Source organism: Oryza sativa, chromosome 4 (assembly GCF_034140825.1).
Source record: "Oryza sativa Japonica Group chromosome 4, ASM3414082v1".
Classification (NCBI taxonomy): Eukaryota; Viridiplantae; Streptophyta; class Magnoliopsida; order Poales; family Poaceae; genus Oryza; species Oryza sativa.
In genome coordinates, this window is record NC_089038.1 from 24,256,922 (window position 1) to 24,278,023 (window position 21,102).

Below are 21,102 nucleotides of genomic sequence, written 5' to 3' on the forward strand. Positions count from 1 at the left end.
CGGCGGGGTCGCGTATGTACGTACGTAGCGTGTGACGGTGTGAGAGCGACGTGGAGCCAACTGCAACGAGTTCCTAGTACTTCCTCTATGAGACGGAGGAAGTATTATATATAAGTGGGTCATGACGCGTACTCCCTTCATCCTATAAAAAATAATCTAGTACGAATCTGGATATACCTCTGTCTAAATTTATGATACTACAATGTGTCATATTCAGTTCTAGATTCGTTTTTTTAAACGGAGGGGTAGTGCGGTTGAACCGGTCCAAATTGGAAGCAGATTTTTCCTATAGTATTGTGTATAACTTTGAGTGACTGGTAAGAGGATACTAGGATGGTACCACGGAGAGGAGATTCATCCGTCCAGATTACAGGTTTCAGCCATGTGACTATCAACCAAACAATAAGTTTTTGCTACTCTTAATTACTCCCTACATTTTAAGTTGTTAGCCGTTTTAACTTTGGTCAAAGTCAAACGGTTTCAAGTTTAACTAAGTTTATAGACAAATATAGTAATATTTATAATACTAAATTAGTTTCATCAAATCAATAATTGAATATATTTTCATAATAAATTTATCTTAGGTTGAAAATGTTACGATTTTTTTCTACAAACTTATAATAGTGTCGGAAGAAGTGGATACCAAGGAACGATTTTAAGAAGAGAAGACAAAATATTCTTGGTGAGCCGTGCTCAAGGAGAATCGAACCTGCGTGGACGGTGCATGCCAGCAACCTCTGCCACTGTGCTATGATCGCATCTCCAAAATATGATGAAGAAGTTACTACAACCTCTTAAATTTTTTGAAATATGCGTAAGAGAAGATGTAACTCTCTATCCATCGCTTAGCTAGCTATACGCAGAGAGTGAAGACAGAGATTTATTTAGTTGCAAACTTGCAATACCTCCATCTGTTGTAACATATATGCTCTTTGCTGTTCAAAATGGGAAGAGCAATGTGTGCAACTCTTCACACGCTTTTATTTTCATCATTTCTGGAGGAACTCCTTGAACCAATGGGCAGACATTTTGGGGTATCTCTTCGCTCCGTCATTGTAATCCACAAAGTTTATCCCAAAGCGAACAGTATAGCCGTTCGACCACTCGAAGTTATCAAGCAGCGACCATGCAAAGTATCCCTTCACATTTGCTCCGTCCCTAGAAATTCATATGGAGTAATGCACTGTCAACTAACATCTGAAGTACTCTTACTCAAAGATGAGTGTATGATATGCTCGAAGTTCATACCTTATTGCACTTAGCAGTGAAAGGAGGTGCTTGTGGTAGTAATCTATTCTAGTGTCATCCTTCAAGGCTTCCTGGAGTGGTAAGGTCTTATTGTTGAATTCATCAACACCTTAAGACACCAAAAAAAAAAAGAGAAAGAAAATCAATAAGATTCATTAACTCTTAGGAAAGGAGATATTCCCCCCTCTTCAAATAGCCAGGAGAGGAAAATATAATTGATTCAAATGTGTTTTTACTGTATTGTTGACTTAATTCATTGCAATGTCGGAAGGTGTAATAGTAGTATCAGTTACACACTAAACACTGGATAACATATTGACTAGCACAGTAGCACTTACCATTTTCGGTGATGTAGATGGTAGGATTGCCATAGTTTTCCTTAACATAAAGCACCAATTCACGGAACCCTTGAGGATAGATGTAAAGCCAAGGCGAAGCAGCCTACATACATGTCATTTACAGAATTCAATATCTCACGTGAATTATTTAGCTGTTAATTCATTTTGTGTGGAGGACAAAGTATGGAGTTACCTGAGGACCTATGGGAATGCCGTTTCGAACAGCTGGCATAATCAGACAAGGTTAGCATATATTGATGAGGCAATAATGTTGGGGAGTACATAGTATTTGATAATGCATTTAGTGTGTATTGTTTCCTTGTGCACAAACTAATTAAAAACGTACTGAAAATTACTAGATTACCTATACTTACTTATCTTTGTGCATTACTTTCATTTCATTCATGCATGAAAGAGCATGGATATTTATAGGGAGGAAATTTGATGAACCCTTTTGAAACAAAAAGGATAATTGAAAAATGCAACAGAGACCATGATATGAGCTGGCTAAATGCTTATGCTACAGTTTTAAGTATATTTTGTGCCAGAAAGTTGTCATATGATTGTATTTCACGGTTGCAAACACTGTGAAATGCGAATTTAAAACAGAACGACAAATTCATTACTTTTTTTGACTCACCAGTAAGATTAGCTCGAGCATCAGTACTATAGCTGTTATTGAGGCCATTTGATGGAGGAAGGCTACCAGCATAATTTGAAGTGTAGTAATTAAGTCCAATAAAATCGAATGAACCCTTGATCAACTCAGATTGTTCTTTAGTGAACTGAGGCAAGCGATTCCGAACCAATTCTCTCATGCTTAGGGGGTACTCGCCTCTAATTAGGGGATCCATAAACCTACAAAGGGAATTCATAGTTTGTGCCTTCTGCCTGGTTTAGACATGAATGTTCAAATTATGTGTGGCAGAGAATTTACCATCCAAGCATGAAGTCTAAAGCACGCCTTGCAGCATCGATGTTGGATTTGGAGCGGGAGAAGGGAACAAACCAGTTCGAGACCAAAGTTATTCCAATCTTCCCCTTTTGTAAGACCTGAATTTGACAAGCATTTTATTGATCAACCGCAAGGATGTCTGTATGTTGAACCCAAATCTTTGATTTTGCAAACATTACATATATTCTACTAAGTGTTCTGTGTTTTCTTTTCTTGCATGAAGTACTTCTTGAGTTCGATGTGCATGTACAGTCAGGGTGTTTTTCATTCCATATTAATTAGAACTAAAACATATCTACAAACATTACATTCGGATTCAAATATCAATTTATAAGGTTTACAATATATTATTATGAGTAGTAAATTGCATGAGTTTTTTTTTTTAATAAAAGACATACATTAGTCTATCCACATGTATATGTAATAACCTAGTCGTTATATTCGATGTCTAGAATAGCTAGCTGCGGTTCCTAAAGTAATTGGCTAAGAGCTCTACTAACAAATCTACTACCAGGACAGCACTGAAACTAAATGACAAGCAAGAAAAACATTTTGGACTATCAAAATCATTATCACGGATGATTTGCAAGTGCTAAACGGATTCTTTTGGTGACCTGATATTTCTCTTTGTACAACCGAACAGTTTCCGCATGAGCAAGTAGTTGATGATGGCATGCGGTGTAAGGCTCCCTTCCTGAATCGCCAGCACTGCAATTTCCCTCCCAAGGCGAACAGCGGCCTGGTGCAAACATGCCACCTGATGCATATCCCGCAACACAGAAGCTCAAAGGCTCATTGAAGGTGATCCAATGTTTCACTCTGTCACCAAACTCTTTGAAGCAGGTTTCAGCGTACTCCTTATAGTCATTTCTGCAACGATTTTTCAGTCAGTAATTTTAGCACCTTCTTTTTCGCAGTAACTTTAGATGTTTTAGCTGAAAAGATACAGGAAGGTATTATTTTGGGTGAAGTCAGCGCGTATTTGATTTTTGGTACAATAACATCTCTATCTTACAAACTTGAACAGTTTCCAATTCAATTAATCCATGTTTAACTAGTGATTTATTTAACAAGAAAAAGGTACTGAAGAATTGTGGACTCACATGATATTAGGGCTAAGAAATCCATTATATTTATCTTCTAATGCCTGTGGCGAGTCCCAGTGGAAAAGGGTAACAAATGGTTGCACCCCTGCAAGTGTAAGACTATTATGCATCTTGAAAAAAAATATCCAATGGTCCACACATATTGCATGTAGCCACTGAACTGAACTGGAAACTTAACACTGAACACTTCTTTTTAGATAAAACCACTGAAGAGTTGCATACCTTTCAGTAATAGTTCATTGATCAAATTGTTGTAGTAGCTGATGCCTTCTCTGTTGATTCCACCGCTCAGACTTCCATCTGCCATGACAAGTGAGATTTTAATGTCTCTCCAGGGATCAACTTGTAGTCAGAAAGATATGCAAATTCTTATACTTCAGAATAAAAATGAGATCAACTTCAGATGAGTTAAAGTTATCTTTCTATATGCGTTTGACAGTGCATTGCATCAGGTCTGGAAGATATAGCCACACACTTGGAAGAATTCTTGTCCATGAGATGGAGAACCTATATGCATCCACTCCCATATCCTTCATGATGCGCACATCTTCCTGCATTGGTTTTGCAAGTTCCTCTGGATAAGTAGTAAATTATTTTTTCCGAAAGAAGGTTGGAATTAAAATGTGAAGAGATTATCTCCTACTCTCCTAGAGGGAGTAGAACAACCTAACACAATTTAGAGTATATTTTAATTGGAGCATAACCCTTACAAAAAAAAATCAATTAAAAAAACCATAAGCTGCTACTTGAAAAAGGCTAATTTCTATACCTTGTATAGATGGTAGGAGTCTGCAGCCACGTCCCCATTGCTTTTGTCAGCAATCTTATCTGTCAAACCAGAGAATTGTCAATAAAAAGAGGATGTGTCCTTGTCTGTTGTTTCTTGTCATTTATATCAATCATACGCTCAAGTTTCTTCATTTGCCCTTTTGGACTATTGTGTACAATAGGTCAAGAATTCAAAGCTTGTTTTGCTAATTGAATGCAATAACAAATGTGTGGATGAAAGGTCTTGGAGACGATAGTGACTGCTTGATCAATCATCTTAATTGGGTTATGATTGTTTTTTTTAAAAAAAGACATGATTGGACTACTAGTTCAAGATACCCACTGAACTATTAGGAAGAGCAAAATCTTCCACACAACCTCCCCATGAATCGCCACGATCAATAACAGATAATGATTCCATTTTAGATAATCAGATCGTCTAACTATAAATAAAACCAACCAACCTGGAAAGCAAAAAACATGATCACACAGCCAGACGCACATCTTCTACAATACCATATGTATATGCAGGGTATCGTTGATTGAAGTAGAGATGTTGCTAATTATGATTAATTTTTTTTGTCAACATATAAATCATACTTAGTTAAGCTTGACTAACACAAAACTGTATTGATGTGTAGCATGGAAGGCGGAGGCAAACGGGAGATGTAATTAACATGCCTGGGTGCTGGTGTGTGAATGTGTCCCAGATGCTTGGTCCTCTGCCCCCCTCTCTGGCGCCACCCTCATACTGCATGTGTGAAGCAACGGCCAATTCTTCAGATTTCAGACCAAAACAAAGACACAATTGGCACCCAATGCCTATTAGATCAGGCCATACATTCCTGACAATTTTGGCATTATTCAATAGAAAATATTGTGTCTGTCATTTTAGTGTTGTACATCTATCATATCTGTAGATTGAGAGAGAGAGAGAGCCTTTTGCAACTTGTAACAAATGTTCTTGAGAGAAGTAGAGAACTGAGTTCGGTACCAATCGAACTGTAGGATTGGAAGGGAAGTGGAAGCTTAACCTGATACGACGACGAGGCCGTCCCGAAGATGAACCCCTCGGGGAAGCTCCTCCGGCTGATCGGCGGCGGCTCACCGGAGACGGCGACAACCAGGAGGAGAGGGAGGAGAATGCCACCAAGCATCACCACTTCCCCTGCAGCTGCCATGGGGAGTATGTGTGTGTGACCCAGAGGCTGAAAGAGAGACATATGGCTGTGCAAGGATGCTCAACTTAGCAATTAGCATCCCCATATAAAGACCCATGCTTGATAAGATGTCAACAACGACATTATTTTGCCACCGTGCTTGTGTGAAATAGCGATGCACAGTGGTGAGACCACTGACCACCATGACAGAGACCCAGCAGAAAGAAAATATAGAAGAGTAGCTTCATTTGGCAGGTTGCGTGTGAACTTATTGGCTAATAACATGAGCTTGCCTGCATCAAAAGAAAAACTAAAAAAAAAAACATGAGATTGCCTGCAACCAGTCACTGCTTAATATCCAAAAAAAAAAAAGGAAAGAAAAGAAAAGAAGAAAACACCAGTCCTCACTCTTACTGAATCTTTATTTGAAACTGGAGCAGGTTCAGACTTCAGTGCAGAGTACTCACTTCACTGGATCCTCGTTTCTTTGTTCCTAATGCGTTGGATATTTCCCTCAGTAGCCAGGGAGCTTATCTGCGGCTGCCATTTGGACTGTGAAATCGAACCGGCCGGCAGCGTCAGGATCATGCACAGGCCATCTACTATTATCTCTGAATATTCTCCCAGAACAATGCGCCCGAATGCTCTCTGGTCACGCCCAGTGACAGCGACGCCATGAACTGGAGAGACGCGACGACGAGGAGAAGAACCAAAGCCGCGGCCTGTTTGGATGAGTTGAGATGGGCAGAGAAGTGGCCCAGATCAGATTGAGGGCCATCATCCCAACCGAGGCCCGGGGAGACGGGGCGTGAGCCCACAAAGATTAAGCCGAAGCACACAGAGTTATTAGCAGATAACATGACAGCATAATGCAAGTTACAACAAACCCTGTCGGCCGTGAGAAGAAAAGATGACAGCCGTGTTCACTGCTCAATGGATCAGACAGAACAGCAACACGATGGGTCAGTCAATGGACAGTTGCTCCAGTTCAGGGCAGTACTTTTTTTTTTTGGTGATTTGACCCATGTGCTTTGGCAAGTTACGGCTTGACTTCATCTTTCAAGTTTGCTACATACAGGTCGTCATTCTGACCATTTCCATAGGCAACAGGCTAATGAATTTGGGACCTACTCCTTGTCAGCTTGACAATTGCATTGCACACTACGTTCAGTGAGTCTCCCATATGACTCAGCACCAGTCCAGCGCAAGTCGACTGCCTTCTTCTGAAAATGACAATGGAGGAAAAACAACTGCGAATAAGTTCATTGAAAATAAAATGACAAGCAGCTCTCTAGCTTTGACCTGAACATGGTAAAACAGAACTGAATATGTAGATGACCACAAACAATACTTTTCCTAGTACCATTTTAGGAGATAAGTCCATGTCAGCGCTGCCGGCGCCAAGTCGCTGCCCTCGTCGACCCCCGCTGCATCACCACCATCCCTAACACTGGACACAAGACATTTCGGTGTGGCAATGCTGCATGCACCATTTTTTTCCGCTTTGATTCAAAACAGCCTCTTGTTTGATTTGCCGTTTCAAAAACGAACAGATATCCCTTCGATATGAAATCGGTCAATATTCCATTTAAATTTAGTCACAAAGGATTTGCTCCTTTCCCCGCTTGTTGACCACTTCACGCACCATTGCACACTTGTCGATTGCTCGCTGGTCAGCTGGTGTGATGTTGCTGTTGCAATATCTCCTCTATAAACAGATGCATTCAAACCACTCACCTCATTAGCTCGGTAGGTAACTGACTGACTGAAATCTGTATGACTGTATCAGCATGTCCAGTGGCAAGTGGCAATCTAGACGGAGACTTGACCTGCGTTCACCAGAAGAAGAAGCCGTCAAACAGATTGCCAGAACACTCTGTCCAGTTGGATTTATTTCCATTTTCGGTGTGGGGAAACACTTTACTTCTTTAGATGATTAAACCATAAGTAGAAGATGATTTTCTGTCAGGATATGTACAAAAGGATATAGCATCAATGCATTATAGTTGGGAGTAGTAGGCAAAAAAGGCCTGCAACAAGAACAGCAAGAGAGAAACCAAAAACCTCGTGTTATTGTGTTCCAAATCATCCAAGCTAGTAAGCTACTAGGGACACAGTAGTGATGACTTCAAATTGTAAATCTTCCACAGCCTATAACAACATTGAAAAAAAAATTCTAATACGCAATTCATAATGAAATCTGAAACTGAAAAGAGAAGATCTACCTTTTGCAAAGATATGTTTTCGTGAATTTCCTTCCTACATTCTAGTACTCATACTACACAGTACGCTTTCTCTCACAAAATTTAGGACTGTCAATCAATATGTCACCAACTTGATAATGCGGTGCCAAGTTCTCAAATTTTCACATTCTGTAAGTACAAGTAAAATATGAAGTTCTTTAGGAACAACAATGTGCTTTCACCCTATGTCATCAGTTAAGCCCTTTGCTCAGTTGCTGAACTTTCAGAGTCTCCCCCTTTATCAACGTCCCTAATCAAAGCAGGCCCTTGCTGTCTGTCCTTATTAGTTCAATGATAAATGCTGCAACAGCTAGATTAGATATGCCTTCTCCTTTGGTGGTGGAGGAACCCACTACTGGTCTTTGCAAGTCGTCACTTCAGTGTTCCAAGTCAAGCAGACCCCTGATCCCTGCCATGATATAGCTGCGGCAGCACACAAAGCTGTTTCATGAACACATACCATCGCAAAAATGATGGAACCTCTCCTCACCCTCCTCGTCCTCCTCCTAGTGTTCACAATAGCTCCCTCTAAAGCTCGAAACATCACCCTGGGCTCGTTGCTGACCACCGAAGGCGTGAACACATCGTGGATTTCACCCTCCGGTGATTTTGCATTCGGCTTCCAACTCATCAGCACCAACACTTACCTCCTTGCCGTCTGGTTCGACAAGACTGTCAACAAAAGCATGGCATGGTACGCTAAGACCAACACACAAGTACCAGAGGTAGTATTGGTGCCTTCTGGTTCTCGACTTCAGCTTAGCTCTAATGGTCTGTCACTCCTTGACCCTGGTGGCCATGAGCTTTGGAACCCCCAAGTCCCTGGTGCAGCTTATGCCAACATGCTTGATACTGGAAATTTTGTGCTTCTTGGTGCAGATGGCTCTACAAAGTGGGGAACCTTTGATAGCCCAGCGGACACCATCCTGCCCACACAAGGGCCATTTTCTGAAGTTCAACTCTACAGTAGGCTGACACAAGCAGACTACTCTAATGGCCGATTTCTACTTCAAGTGAAAGATGGAAACCTTGAATTTGATCTAGTTGCTGTTCCCTCAGGAAACAAGTATCGTTCATACTTGACCCCCAACACTGGTGGAAATGGCTCACAGCTTCTGTTCAATGAAACTGGAGGGGTCTACTTCACCTTGAAGGATGGCACTGAAATTACTATCACATCTACCATCATGGGTTCAATGGTGAACTACTACCAGCGTGCAACCCTAGACCCAGATGGTGTGTTCCGTCAATATGTGTACCCAAAGAAGGAGGCAGTAACCAGAGGGTGGAAGTACATAGGTTGGACTGCTGTGGACTTCATCCCCAGGAACATATGTGATGTCTTCACTACCTCAGATGGAAGTGGTGCATGCGGGTTCAACAGCTATTGCAGCTTCAACTGGAACCAGAACGAGACAGTGGAATGCCAATGTCCACCACATTACTCGTTCATAGATGAGGCACGGAAGTACAAAGGATGCAAAGCAAACTTCCAACAACAAAGCTGTGATTTGGATGAGGCAACCATGATTGATGAATTTGATTTGATCCCAATGAAAGGCATAGATTGGCCAAGTGCAGACTATGAGTCATTCACCTCTGTTGGCATGGATGACTGCCAGAAACTATGCTTGACAGATTGCTTCTGTGCTGTGACAGTGTTTAATGAAGGAAATTGTTGGAAGAAGAAACTCCCCATGTCCAATGGAAGAATGGACAGTAGTGTTGATAGAACACTTTATCTGAAGGTGCCCAAGAACAACAATTCCCTGTCTATTATTAATACTGGCTCCATCAAATGGAAGAAAGACAAGAAGTATTGGATCCTCGGTAGTTGTCTCCTCCTTGGAAGCTTCTTGTTGGTGTTGATCCTCCTTATCTCATTTATCCTTTTTGGACACTATTTTGCAAAGAAAAGCAAGAAGATAGATCCACCAAAGCAATCATATAGTACCGGGGGACTTCCTTTGAAATCTTTCACTTATGAAGAGCTTCACGAGGCAACAGGTGGGTTCTGTGAAGAAATTGGTAGCGGTGGTTCTGGGGTAGTCTACAAGGGGACACTACAAGATCAGCTTGGCACACACATTGCAGTAAAGAAGATCAATAAGGTCTTGCCAGATATTGAAAAGGAGTTTGCTGTGGAAGTTCAGACCATTGGATGGACATTTCACAAAAACCTGGTCAGGTTACTGGGGTTCTGCAATGAAGGTGCTAAGAGATTACTTGTTTATGAGTTCATGCCAAACGGGCCACTTAATGAATTCATTTTCTGCACCATCAGACCATCTTGGTACCAACGAGGACTGCTCTACTTGCATGAGGAATGCAGCACACAGATCATCCACTGTGACATAAAGCCTCAAAATATCCTTCTTGACAACAACCTCACGGCAAAAATATCCGACTTTGGTTTAGCAAAGCTGCTGCAGATGGACCAAACACAAACAACAACTGGTATCCGGGGAACTCGAGGGTATGTTGCACCTGAGTGGTTTAAGAACATTGCTGTCACCGCCAAAGTGGATGTCTACAGTTTTGGGGTGATCCTACTAGAGATTGTATGTTGCAGGCGTAATGTGGAGCAAGACATAATTGATGAGGACAGAGCCATACTTACTGACTGGGCAAATGACTGTTATCGCTCTGGAAGAATTGATTTACTGGTGGAGGGTGATGAGGAGGCATCATTTGACATTAAGAGGGTACAGAGGTTTTTGGCAGTAGCACTTTGGTGCATCCAAGAGGACCCAGCCATGCGACCTACCATGCATAAGGTGACCCAAATGCTTGACGGTGCTGTTGAGATCGCGGTGCCTCCTGATCCTGCATCATATATCAGTTCACTACAGTAATGGCCACACTCAGAACTCCAGTAATGCAGCGTGTCATGCTAAATAAATTGCAGCCTCAGATAGCTGCTTAACCTAAGTATTAAGTGCTATGCTAGGCAACTCAACAAGAATCCTCAATGGTTTTCTTAATAAAATGTTAGTTCTCATCTTCACATCTACATCTACTGCTAATGCTTCAGCGCCTAAATAATAATATCTGTAAGAGAGTTCACTATTATGTTTACTAAAAGCTGGCTTGTAATGACAATGTCTAAAGAGATAGTTGATGTCCCATGTTTTTTTGTTTGATTGTTCCATTATTACCATAAATCCATAATTAACGGAAATGTTTATGTAAGTAAACAGCATAGAGAACAACCAACTGAGAGCGCAAAGCATAGTCACTTACAGTAAAGATTCTAGCAAGAATTGATGCTACCATCACAATGGCAGCTCGTCAAAATTAGGATTCACGCGTGTCTACACGCAGCACCGAGTCCAACGATCGGCAGAACAGAACGAATAATAAACTAATAACGGAATCGCAGCCGCACGGCTCCCCTACCCCTAGCGACAGAGAATTTCCGAGACCAGATCACCAGATAGCAATCGGGGGTTTCAGACTTCCAGAGGAGAGAGGAGACGACTACCTAACCTACCTGTGCTGCGGAAGAGGATGCGGGAGCCTTCGACGAAGACGCCGCGCGGCGAAGCTCGAGGGGTTGGGCGCGCTACCACCACAGCACCCGCGGTGCCCGCGCTCGCCGCCGCCGCCCGTGTGCTCGGCTCGCTGATGGCTCGGCCTCGCCCCCACCACTCCGACGGCGCCGCCACGGAGGGCAGCGCCTCCGCCGTGGTGGACTCCTAGGGACACGAGTGTACGGGTCGTGGACTTGGAGGCGAGATCTGCCCCCATTTTTTTTGGGCGGGAGGGAGGTGGAGAAGGCTGTTCGCCATGGCGGCGGCCGGCGAACCGGAGGGAGAGACGACGCGGAGAGCAGCAGCCGCGCGAGGGGTGATGTCATGTGGAGGGCTATTTTGCAAAGTAAAAAAGAGCCCAACTGGCCAACCACTATTCCGTAGTGAAGATCTAAAGAAGGTCCTATATGCAAAAATCCGACCGTTAGTCTGTCACCAGTATTTTGTTTTTGGTTTTTATAGACTGATGAAAATATAAAGTGAAAAAATTAAACTTTTCAAGAGAAAGCCTAAATGGTTCCTTGTTAAACTACCAACATATTTTTTTCCTCCGTGACCGCCCGGAAAAGGATCCCGTGATCCTCCTGCGCACGCCGATCTTCCTCTGCGACCTTCCTGGCTCTACCCCCGAGAAGCGCACGAAATATATGGGTGGAAACTCCAAAACTAGCTTAGAGTTTTTGGTATCTCGATATAATTTTTTCACTAAAAAAACCTGAAAATCAGTTTTAGAAAGAAAACCGTCAATCAGTTTTGAAAAGGAAATATGAAGAATTTTGGTGATGCTAGGGGTCCTATCGAGCTCCAGGCCGCTCATACTAGGAATGCTATGTAGGAGTACATTTTTAATATACAAATTTATATGATGAAAACTACATATGTAGTAGATTCATTCACAACATCACAAATAAAATTTTTACTCGTAGATTTACTCAACTCATAAGTAAAATTGTACTTATGGTGACGTGAATATCAGACGTATATTTTTCTATCCAACATTAGTTTTCAGGTTTTTCACTAAATATTTTCCCTTTTAACCTAAATGTAAGGGATTCTAAATTATTGCTTTCTCACTTAACATTACTCGTTTAATTTCCACTTAGTCATACGCCAACCATCTTCCTACTCACGTACACCTCATTTAATAAGGATTATTTTTTCCCTTTCTCCTTAATCTTTAAAAAGAAAACCTTAAAGATCCCTTGTATTTGGAGACAATGAAATATTTTATGAAAAACAAGGGCTAACAAGCAAAACTCCCGGCCCCTATCAATAGTAGTGACAAAACTCAATGGCTTATTCAGATCGAGAAAACTAATGGTTACTGACGCACATGTACATGTGTCAGCTACCGCAGCACAAGGCGGTGCGGTGCCATTACGAGTGAAAACGGAAAACCGAAAAAAAAAACCACAATTTTCACGGTATTTTAGCGCGGATTAGCTCGATTATTTTTAGTAACTAGAAAAAAATATCCGTGCATCGCAATGGTTGAAGTCTATTTTAACTTTATTATTATTACTAGCTAATATGCCCGTGCGTTACAACAGGTGAAAACGTTTTTTTATGCATAACCATGTCAATGACAATGTTTGTATGGATCGTTTGCAGCTAAACCAATCAGAAAATTAAAACATCTTCAATGTAATGGTCCAACCTCAATGATGGCAACCGTACCAATGCTTGTTTTACCTAAAACAATTAGATTATTCAATATAAACTAAAATATTCTTTCAATATCTTTTATGCGACTAATAATAGGATCAATCAAATCCTACACTATCTCGCATGGTCAAGTCTACACAAAATAGAGTCGAACCCAAGCGTCCATCAAGTAGGAGATGGAAAAAAAATTGATGCACCCTATCCAATCCAAACGTCCATTAATTTTATCTCTCGTTGAGTCGGACGTTTTTCGGAGCGGTTTATAATGATAGTTTGTTTTTCGTGTTGAGTTGGACGGTTTTCTCTAACCTTTTTAGAAATGATGTTTTTTTTCTCACGTTAAGTTAGACGGTTTTCTCGAACCGTTTTTAGAAACAACGGCTTTTTCTCGCGTTGAATCCGATAGTTTTTTCGACTCGATTTTATTATAAACGTTTTTATTGTTTTTCAGAGCGGTTTGTTTTTCATAAATGATGTTTTTTTCTTGCACGGTTTTCTCAAACCATTTTTCAGAAATGATGCATTTCTTTTTGACAGTATTTTCATAGCATGTTTTTTCTTTACTTTTTTTTACTGATGATGGAAACCATATTTTTCTCCCGTGTTTTTTTTCTTTTCTTTTCTCGCCTGTTTTTTTTTTTGCCTTGTTTTTCTGACAATTGTTTTCTCGCGAGTTTTTTTGCTTGTTTTTTAATGTTCTTTTTTTGCTTTTTTCCAATACAGGAGAATATATGACGAAACAAAAGCTATGTAGTAGATGGCAAAAAATCGATGGATGACTCAAGCGTCTTGTTTTTTCAGAGCGGCTTGTTTTTCAATAGACGGTGTTTTTTTCTTTCGCTTTTTTTCAAACCATTTTTCAGAAATGGCACGTTTTTTCTGACAGTTTTTCCTCGCATGTTTTTTGAAAATATTTTTACCGACAATGGAATTTTTTTCTCACATGTTTTTTTATTTTTTATGGAAGATGGAAAACTTTTTTTTAGCGTGCCTTTTTGCACTTTTTTCTGACTTTTTGTGGTACGCGTTTTTTGTACCATTTTTATTTTCTCATGCATTTTTTTAGTTGTATGATGAAATCTTTTCTTTTTAAATAGTTAGATTACATTAGGGACACAGAGAAGAGATATATACTTACTACTCAAACGAATAGAAATCAGACCTTTTTTCGCCCTTTCTATTTTTTTTCTCGCGTGTATTTTTTATTTTATACAAACCGGCTTTTTATTTTTTTACGAACCGTTTTTTTTTTCGCCACTTTCTTTAGGGAATCAGACAAACTTTTTTAGATGTTTTTTCGGATTTTCTTTCCACTTTATAGGAATCGGACTTTTTTTCCCTTTTTAAAGGAATCGGATCTAGCTTTTTTTCACCATTTTTTTAAGCTTTTTTTCACCTTTTTTTTGCCTTTTATAGGAATCGGATTTTTTTAACGTTCAGATCTACGGTTTTTTGACCACTTAGGGGAAACTGACTTTTTTGTTGTTGTTTTTCTTTTTGTTTCTTTATTTTCTTTTCTTGGTGTGGCTTTTCTTTTCTTTTCTTTTTATGCACCTTTCTGCCTTGGTTCTATCCTTTTTTATTGTTTTTTTTAACAAAAACAACCTCAAGTACCTTATTGCAAGATTACAGGGACTCAAATATAAATACAAAAATTGTAGGGACTCAAATACAAAATTATAATCCCAAAAATTAAAATCATACAAAAATAGAATGCTCACGTCCTGTAGGTTCCGTTTTTACAAACAGATCGATCCAGCAAATGAATTTTTTTCACCAGGAATGATTGCCGGGATCTCGGTCTCAGATTGGCACCAGCAAGGATTGCAAGTTGCTATTTTTCACATCGTTTTTTTATTGTTTTTAAGGGGAATTGGATCTACTCAGGGAGTCGGACTTTTTTTTCCGTTTTTATTTTTATGGATGAATCGGATCTAGGGGAGTCGGGTTTTTTTTTAGTTTATTTTTTTCGCTATTTTTTTAAGGACGAAGGAAACGTTTACCTAGGGGAGTCGGACTATTTTTTCTGTTTTCATGGGGGAATCGGATCTAGGTGAGTCGGACTTTTTTTTTAGTTTATTTTTTTCGCTATTTTTTTTTTGTTATTACGGATGAAGGAAACGTTTTGTATTTTTTAAGTATAGAGATAGAGATAGAGATAGAGATATGGTTTAGTTAATATGAAATTTACTGTAAAAGTTCGCTTGGATATATATTATTTTAGAAAATCTTGAGATGTAGTTAGAAGTCCAATCGTCACAAGTTAGCATCCGAGTTTTTTTAAACAGATTTCTTATATGATTTCTTTTGTATTAACAAAAGTGAGCGATCTTATAAACCGACTCAAATACGGATATGCATTTCCAAAAGCAAACGAACTCAAACACGGATGACGAACCGCGAAACCATCTTCAATTTTTATGCCCGGTCTGTGTTTTGATGAACTTCATTGTACGCTGGCGTTACCAGCTTAACCATTGTGGCTTTCTATTAAAAACAGGGTATTTGACATTTCGTCTAAAAAATTAATGATCAAGGTTTCAAAAGCTTAACAAATCTAATACTCCCTTCATTAATTAACCCTTATTATAAGTCGATTTGACTTTTCTTCTAGTCATTTTTTTACTAAGTTTATTAAAAAAAATAGCAGCATCTACTATACAAAATTAGCTTCATCAAATATATCATTGAATATATTTCAATAGCATTTTTGTTTTATGTTCAAAATGTTACCATACATTTCTACATACTTGATCAAAGTTAAACAAGTTTGACTAGTCAAAATGACTTGTAATATGAAACGGAGGGAGTAATAAACCTATATTACTAGAGGGAAGTAACTTTCGCTAATATCTAATCAGGTGTCTCGTTGGTTGCTCTCGCCATCTAACAAACGGCAGCAACAGTGCAGGTGTTACAATCACTTCCCCACGTGTGCGGTTCATATTTTTAACACCGATGCAATCACCCTGTTGTTCCAGTAGCTTACATGCTGTACGTGGTAGCTGCAGACTGGAGCTTCTATATCAGCATGTCCCAGTCTCCAGGCTCCAGTGGCAATCTAGACAAAGACTTGATTGGGTTATACCTATTTTCTCCAACGAGGAAGCATCAATCATATTCATGTTCATATTCGAGACAAGCCAGATGCTCTGCTTCTTTTCGACGGTTAATTATAGACTGCCCGGTCCTAACATTTGATAGGCCCCGGAAGAACAGAAATAAAAGGCCCTTTTCAAACATATGCAATGTTTCTCAGACAATCAGACCCACAAAGACATTGCATACGTTCCGGAAATCTAAAGATAATTTACATTTGCACTTACTTGCACATAAACTGAGTTCAAACCAGTTAATTTAAGAGGACTGCAACTGTGATATAAAACTGATGGATCATAAATCGATTGATTGTTTCCATGATTAATATGCTATCAATGGCTTGCTTCCTTGTAACTTCAATAGATTATCATATCACCGGTAAATTAAGCAAATCAAAAGTACAGTACAGAAACATCATGCTTTAGTGTTTGCATCCCACAAACTAATCGATCTGAATCAGCTTGCATTAGTTAGGTACTTCATGAACCAGTTAGAATGTTACAGTCTCAATGTTCCCATCACAATGTGTGAGAAAACTAGAAAAGGCTTTGTATATGCTGGTCTTTCAAGTGATAGTACAATTACAGAACAAACTCAAAAGACCACGCATTTGACCTCTGTGTTAGTTGGGTTAAGCATTAGTGCATACGGGAGGCCCCTCCCAGTATAGAGCCTAAGGGCGACCACCCTTCTTGCCTTACCCAACTACCCAAGGAAAACTTGAAATTGTAAATTTTCTACAATCTGTAAACAAAAATCATGCAATATTATCTGAATTCCCAATACGCAACTCATAATGAAACTGAAACTGAAAAGGATGATCAAGTATCTTTCGAGATGTTTGTTTCCCCTCCTACATTGAGTGCTTGGGAGGTTTTCATTGACATGACAATGTGCCAACACATGATGGGTGTGGCAAATCATCAAATTTTCACATTCTGTAAATTCAAGTGAAAAATATTAAAACACCAATACATTATAAACCTTCACTATACGTCACTAGTTCTTTGGCGAACTTTTTAAGTCTTCATTTCATTGTTGTTTCTGGTTAAGCAGGTCCTCGGGGTCCTATTGGTTCAAAAATAAATGTTAAAAAGATCTAGCTTAGCTATCCCTTCACCCTTCTTGTCGTGTAACCCTCTGCTGGTCTTTCCAAGTCGTCGCTTCAATTTTCCTAGTCAAGCTCAAGGCAGCAGACCCCTCATTCCTGCCATGATATAGCTGAGCTGCAGCACACTAAAGTTGCTACCTGAACAACTGAACTCATACCACTGCAAAAAGTATGGAACATCTCTTCACCCTCATCTTCCTCCTAGTGTTCACAGTAGCTCCCTCTAAAGCCCAGCGGAACATCACCAAGGGCTCGTTCTTGACGACTGAAGGCGTGAACACATCGTGGGTTTCACCCTCCGGCGATTTTGCATTTGGCTTCCAACTCATCAATGGTAACAACTCTTACCTCCTTGCTGTCTGGTTTGACAAGACCGTCGACAAAACCTTGGCATGGTATGCTAAGACCAACACACAGGTGCCAGAGCTAGTAGTAGTGCCTTCTGGTTCTCGACTTCAGCTTAGCTCTAATGGTCTGTCACTCCTTGACCCTGGTGGCCATGAGCTTTGGAATCCCCAAGTTACCAGTGCAGCTTATGCCAACATGCTTGACACTGGAAACTTCGTGCTTGCTGGCGCAGATGGTTCTATAAAGTGGGGAACCTTTGAGAGCCCAGCGGACACCATCCTTCCCACACAAGGGCCATTTTCTGAAGTTCAACTCTACAGTCGACTGACACACACAGACTACTCCAATGGCCGGTTTCTACTTCAAGTGAAAGATGGAGACCTTGAATTTGATCTAGTTGCTGTTCCCTCAGGAAACCCGTATTCCACATATTGGACCACCAATACAGGCGGAAATGGATCACAACTTTTCTTCAATGCAACCGGAAGGGTATACTTCACCTTGAAGGATCGCACTGAAATTAATATCACGTCTACCATCATGAGTTCAATGGGGGACTACTACCAGCGTGCAACACTTGACCCAGATGGTGTTTTTCGCCAGTATGTGTACCCAAAGGAGGCAGCGAGGAAGTGGAACAACATAGGATGGACTACTGTGGACTTCATCCCCAGGAACATATGTCAAGCCATCAGAAGTGATGATGGAAGTGGTGCATGCGGGTTCAACAGCTTCTGCAACTTCAACTGGAGCCTGAACGAGACAGTGGATTGCCAATGTCCACCACATTACTCGTTCATAGACCAGGCACTGAAGTACAAAGGCTGCAAAGCAGACTTCCAACCACAGAGCTGTGACTTGGATGAAGAAACCATGATCGATCAGTTTGATTTGATCCCAATGAATGGAGTGGATTGGCCTCTTGCAGACTATGAGCACTACACCTCTGTTGGCATGGATGAGTGCAAGAAACTATGCTTGACAGATTGCTTCTGCGCTGTCGTGGTATTTAACAATGGAGACTGTTGGAAGAAGAAGCTCCCCATGTCCAATGGAATATTGGACAGTAGTGTTGATAGAACACTTTATCTAAAGGTGCCCAAGAACAACAATACTCAGTCTCAACTTAATAGCAACTCCATCAAGTGGAAGAAACAAAAGAAGCATTGGATCCTCGGTAGCTCTCTACTCCTTGGAAGCTTCTTCTTGATGTGCATTCTCCTTGCCTCATTCATTATTTTTCAAAATTATTTTGCAATGGAAAGCAAGAAAACAGATCTACCAAAGCAATCATCTAGTACTGGGGGACTTCCTTTGAAATCTTTCACTTATGAAGAACTTCATGAGGCAACAGGTGGGTTCAGTGAAGAAGTTGGTAGAGGTGGTTCTGGGGTAGTCTACAAGGGGCAATTACAAGATCCCCTTGGTACATATGTTGCAGTAAAAAAAATTGACAGGATCATGCCAGATATTGAAAAGGAGTTTGCAGTGGAAGTCCAGACCATTGGGTGGACATTTCACAAAAACCTGGTCAGGTTGCTGGGGTTCTGCAATGAAGGGGCTGAAAGATTGCTTGTTTATGAGTTTATGCCAAATGGCTCACTTACTGGATTCCTTTTTGACACTGTCAGGCCATCTTGGTATCTACGAGTTCAGTTTGCAATAGGGGTGGCAAGAGGATTGCTCTATTTGCATGAGGAATGCAGCACACAGATCATCCACTGCGACATAAAGCCTCAGAATATCCTTCTTGATAACAACCTCACAGCAAAAATTTCTGACTTCGGTTTAGCAAAGCTGCTCCGGATGGACCAAACACAAACGCACACTGGAATCCGGGGAACCCGAGGATATGTTGCACCTGAATGGTTCAAGAACATTGCTATCACTGCCAAGGTGGATGTCTACAGTTTTGGGGTGATCCTACTAGAGATTATATGTTGCAGGCGTAATGTGGAGAAAGACATGACCAATGACGATAGAGAAATACTTACTGACTGGGCAAATGATTGTTATCGTTCTGGAAGAATCGATTTGCTGGTGGAGGGTGATGAGGAGGCATCATTTGACATTAAGAGGGTACAGAGGTTTCTTGCAGTAGCACTTTGGTGCATCCAAGAGGACCCGGCCATGCGACCTACCATGCATAAGGTGACCCAAATGCTTGATGGCGCTGTTGAGATCGCGATGCCTCCTGACCCTGCATCATATATCAGTTCACTCCAGTAATGCTCGTGCCCAGGACAGCAGTAATGCAGCATGTTGTGCTATATAACCTACAGTTTTAGACAACCGCAGAAAGTCAAATATTATGGTGGGTACTTCAACAAGAATCCTCAGTTGTTTTCTCTTAAGAAAAATGTAAGTTCTCATCTTCACATCACATATACTGCTCCAATAAGGCTCTGTTCTTTTGGTTGAGTTGGGAACCCATCCCTCCGGTACGGAAAACGAAGCAGTCCATTAGCACGTGATTAATTAATTATTTGCTAATTTTTTTTTCAAAAATGGATCAATATAATTTTTTTAAGCAACTTTCGTATATAAACTTTTTGCAAAAAACACACTGTTTAGCAGTTTGAAAAGCGTGCGCGCGGAAAATGAGATGGGGGAGTTGGGAACTCCAGGAAACGAACAGAGCCTAAGTAATGCTTCAGTATTGGAACTGTTGTAACTTTTAAGTTGTAACTTCTAAGATATTGTTGTGGACATACCTCTATACTCAACAAAAATAAGAAAGTCTCAGACTTTCAGTACTGGTGTCATCTGATTTGAGCCTCGACATGATTTATGCATACATTCGTTTCTCAGAAACTCTTCCGTTTTGGCTAGCAGGGCTTCTGCCATAGTGCTACACAAATGCTAGCAAGAAGATCTCTGCAAGACTGCAATGAAAAACGCTGTAATTTTTTGGGGGAAAAAACACTGTAAATCTGCGGAACAGCTTGGCGTCATTTTTTTTCTCTCACAAAACGTTTGCAAATGGCATCACATTTCGCAGTTCCAAAACCATGCGACAACATACACTGCTGCGAAACAAGCGCAAGCTTACAACGGATTTCGAAACTTGCGAGAGCTTTAACCCGAGAGCTCAGATGCGGCGGGCCGCCGGGCACAGGGTGCTCCCCGGACGAGAAGCCGGAGGTATTGGCGATAGGCGGTTGAGGAACAAAGGGGTTAAGGTTCCCCAGGGAGTCACCGGCGAGGAACAAAGGGATTAAGTTCCCCCCATAACTCCGCGGAGGCCTTGCCGCCGCCGATGCGTGGAACGGCGGCGGTCGTCGGCGGAGGACTACGGAGGCTTTGGGACGGGAAGCGTGTCAGGCGAGCGAGAAGAAGACGGTGGAAGCAAAGCAACGGCGGGTGCAAAGCCGGCGTGTGGTCCACTAGCGCACTAGTGCGCAGATTGTGCAGCCTATAGGGCCTCCGGCCCACTTCCGGTGTGTGCTTGGGCCTCAGGCCTCCGGCCTCCCACTTCGGCCCATCACGATTCGTAAAAGGCCCGCCCCGCTTGGAGCAACCTACTCC

The 21,102-nt window shown here is 41.0% G+C and overlaps 3 protein-coding genes across 7 annotated transcripts; 2 read left to right on the forward strand and 1 right to left on the reverse strand.

Annotated features, from left to right (window-relative positions):
- Positions 1 to 565: 565 nt before the first annotated feature.
- Positions 566 to 11,672, reverse strand: LOC4336146 (beta-glucosidase 13-like). Of its 5 annotated transcripts, XM_066309161.1 has the most exons (18): positions 11,312 to 11,672; positions 10,439 to 10,644; positions 7,801 to 10,305; positions 6,939 to 7,404; positions 5,990 to 6,798; positions 5,450 to 5,885; positions 5,097 to 5,166; positions 4,417 to 4,475; positions 4,123 to 4,198; positions 3,870 to 3,947; positions 3,645 to 3,732; positions 3,156 to 3,411; positions 2,524 to 2,639; positions 2,227 to 2,444; positions 1,780 to 1,811; positions 1,587 to 1,689; positions 1,249 to 1,357; positions 654 to 1,158 (listed from the first exon to the last, which is right to left on the reverse strand). In XM_066309161.1, exons 6-18 carry the CDS (start codon positions 5,636 to 5,638, stop codon positions 990 to 992), a joined length of 1,563 nt encoding a protein of 520 aa, XP_066165258.1. In that variant the 5' UTR covers positions 5,639 to 5,885; positions 5,990 to 6,798; positions 6,939 to 7,404; positions 7,801 to 10,305; positions 10,439 to 10,644; positions 11,312 to 11,672; the 3' UTR covers positions 654 to 989. The 5 variants fall into 5 exon arrangements, with proteins under 5 accessions (NP_001406505.1, XP_066165258.1, XP_025880320.1 ...); XM_026024535.2 differs by lacking the exons at positions 10,439 to 10,644; positions 11,312 to 11,672 and adding an exon at positions 7,640 to 7,726 and having other exon boundaries at positions 7,801 to 7,941; XM_026024537.2 differs by lacking the exons at positions 7,801 to 10,305; positions 10,439 to 10,644.
- Positions 8,289 to 11,220, forward strand: LOC107275368 (G-type lectin S-receptor-like serine/threonine-protein kinase LECRK1). Its single transcript, XM_015779372.2, has one exon. The coding sequence runs from the start codon at positions 8,289 to 8,291 to the stop codon at positions 10,671 to 10,673; it is 2,385 nt and encodes a 794-aa protein (XP_015634858.1). The 3' UTR covers positions 10,674 to 11,220.
- A 5,385-nt stretch (positions 11,673 to 17,057) lies between the features above and the next one.
- Positions 17,058 to 20,339, forward strand: LOC107276827 (G-type lectin S-receptor-like serine/threonine-protein kinase LECRK1). The gene has a single exon (XM_015778761.3). It carries the CDS (start codon positions 17,398 to 17,400, stop codon positions 19,801 to 19,803), a length of 2,406 nt encoding a protein of 801 aa, XP_015634247.1. The 5' UTR covers positions 17,058 to 17,397; the 3' UTR covers positions 19,804 to 20,339.
- Positions 20,340 to 21,102: the final 763 nt, after the last annotated feature.

What these genes read in the sequence shown, in the direction of transcription:
- LOC4336146 (NM_001419576.1), bottom strand. Translation starts at nt 5,638, where the DNA reads ATGTCTCTCTTTCAGCCTCTGGGTCACACACACATACTCCCCATGGCA. An exon ending in CGGCCTCGTCGTCGTATCAG is followed by an intron (nt 5,167 to 5,449) that starts GTTAAGCTTCCA and finishes TCACACATGCAG; the next exon opens with TATGAGGGTGGCGCCAGAGA. An exon ending in TGTACAAAGAGAAATATCAG is followed by an intron (nt 2,640 to 3,155) that starts GTCACCAAAAGA and finishes TGTCAAATTCAG; the next exon opens with GTCTTACAAAAGGGGAAGAT.
- LOC107275368 (XM_015779372.2), top strand. Translation starts at nt 8,289, where the DNA reads ATGATGGAACCTCTCCTCACCCTCCTCGTCCTCCTCCTAGTGTTCACA.
- LOC107276827 (XM_015778761.3), top strand. Translation starts at nt 17,398, where the DNA reads ATGGAACATCTCTTCACCCTCATCTTCCTCCTAGTGTTCACAGTAGCT.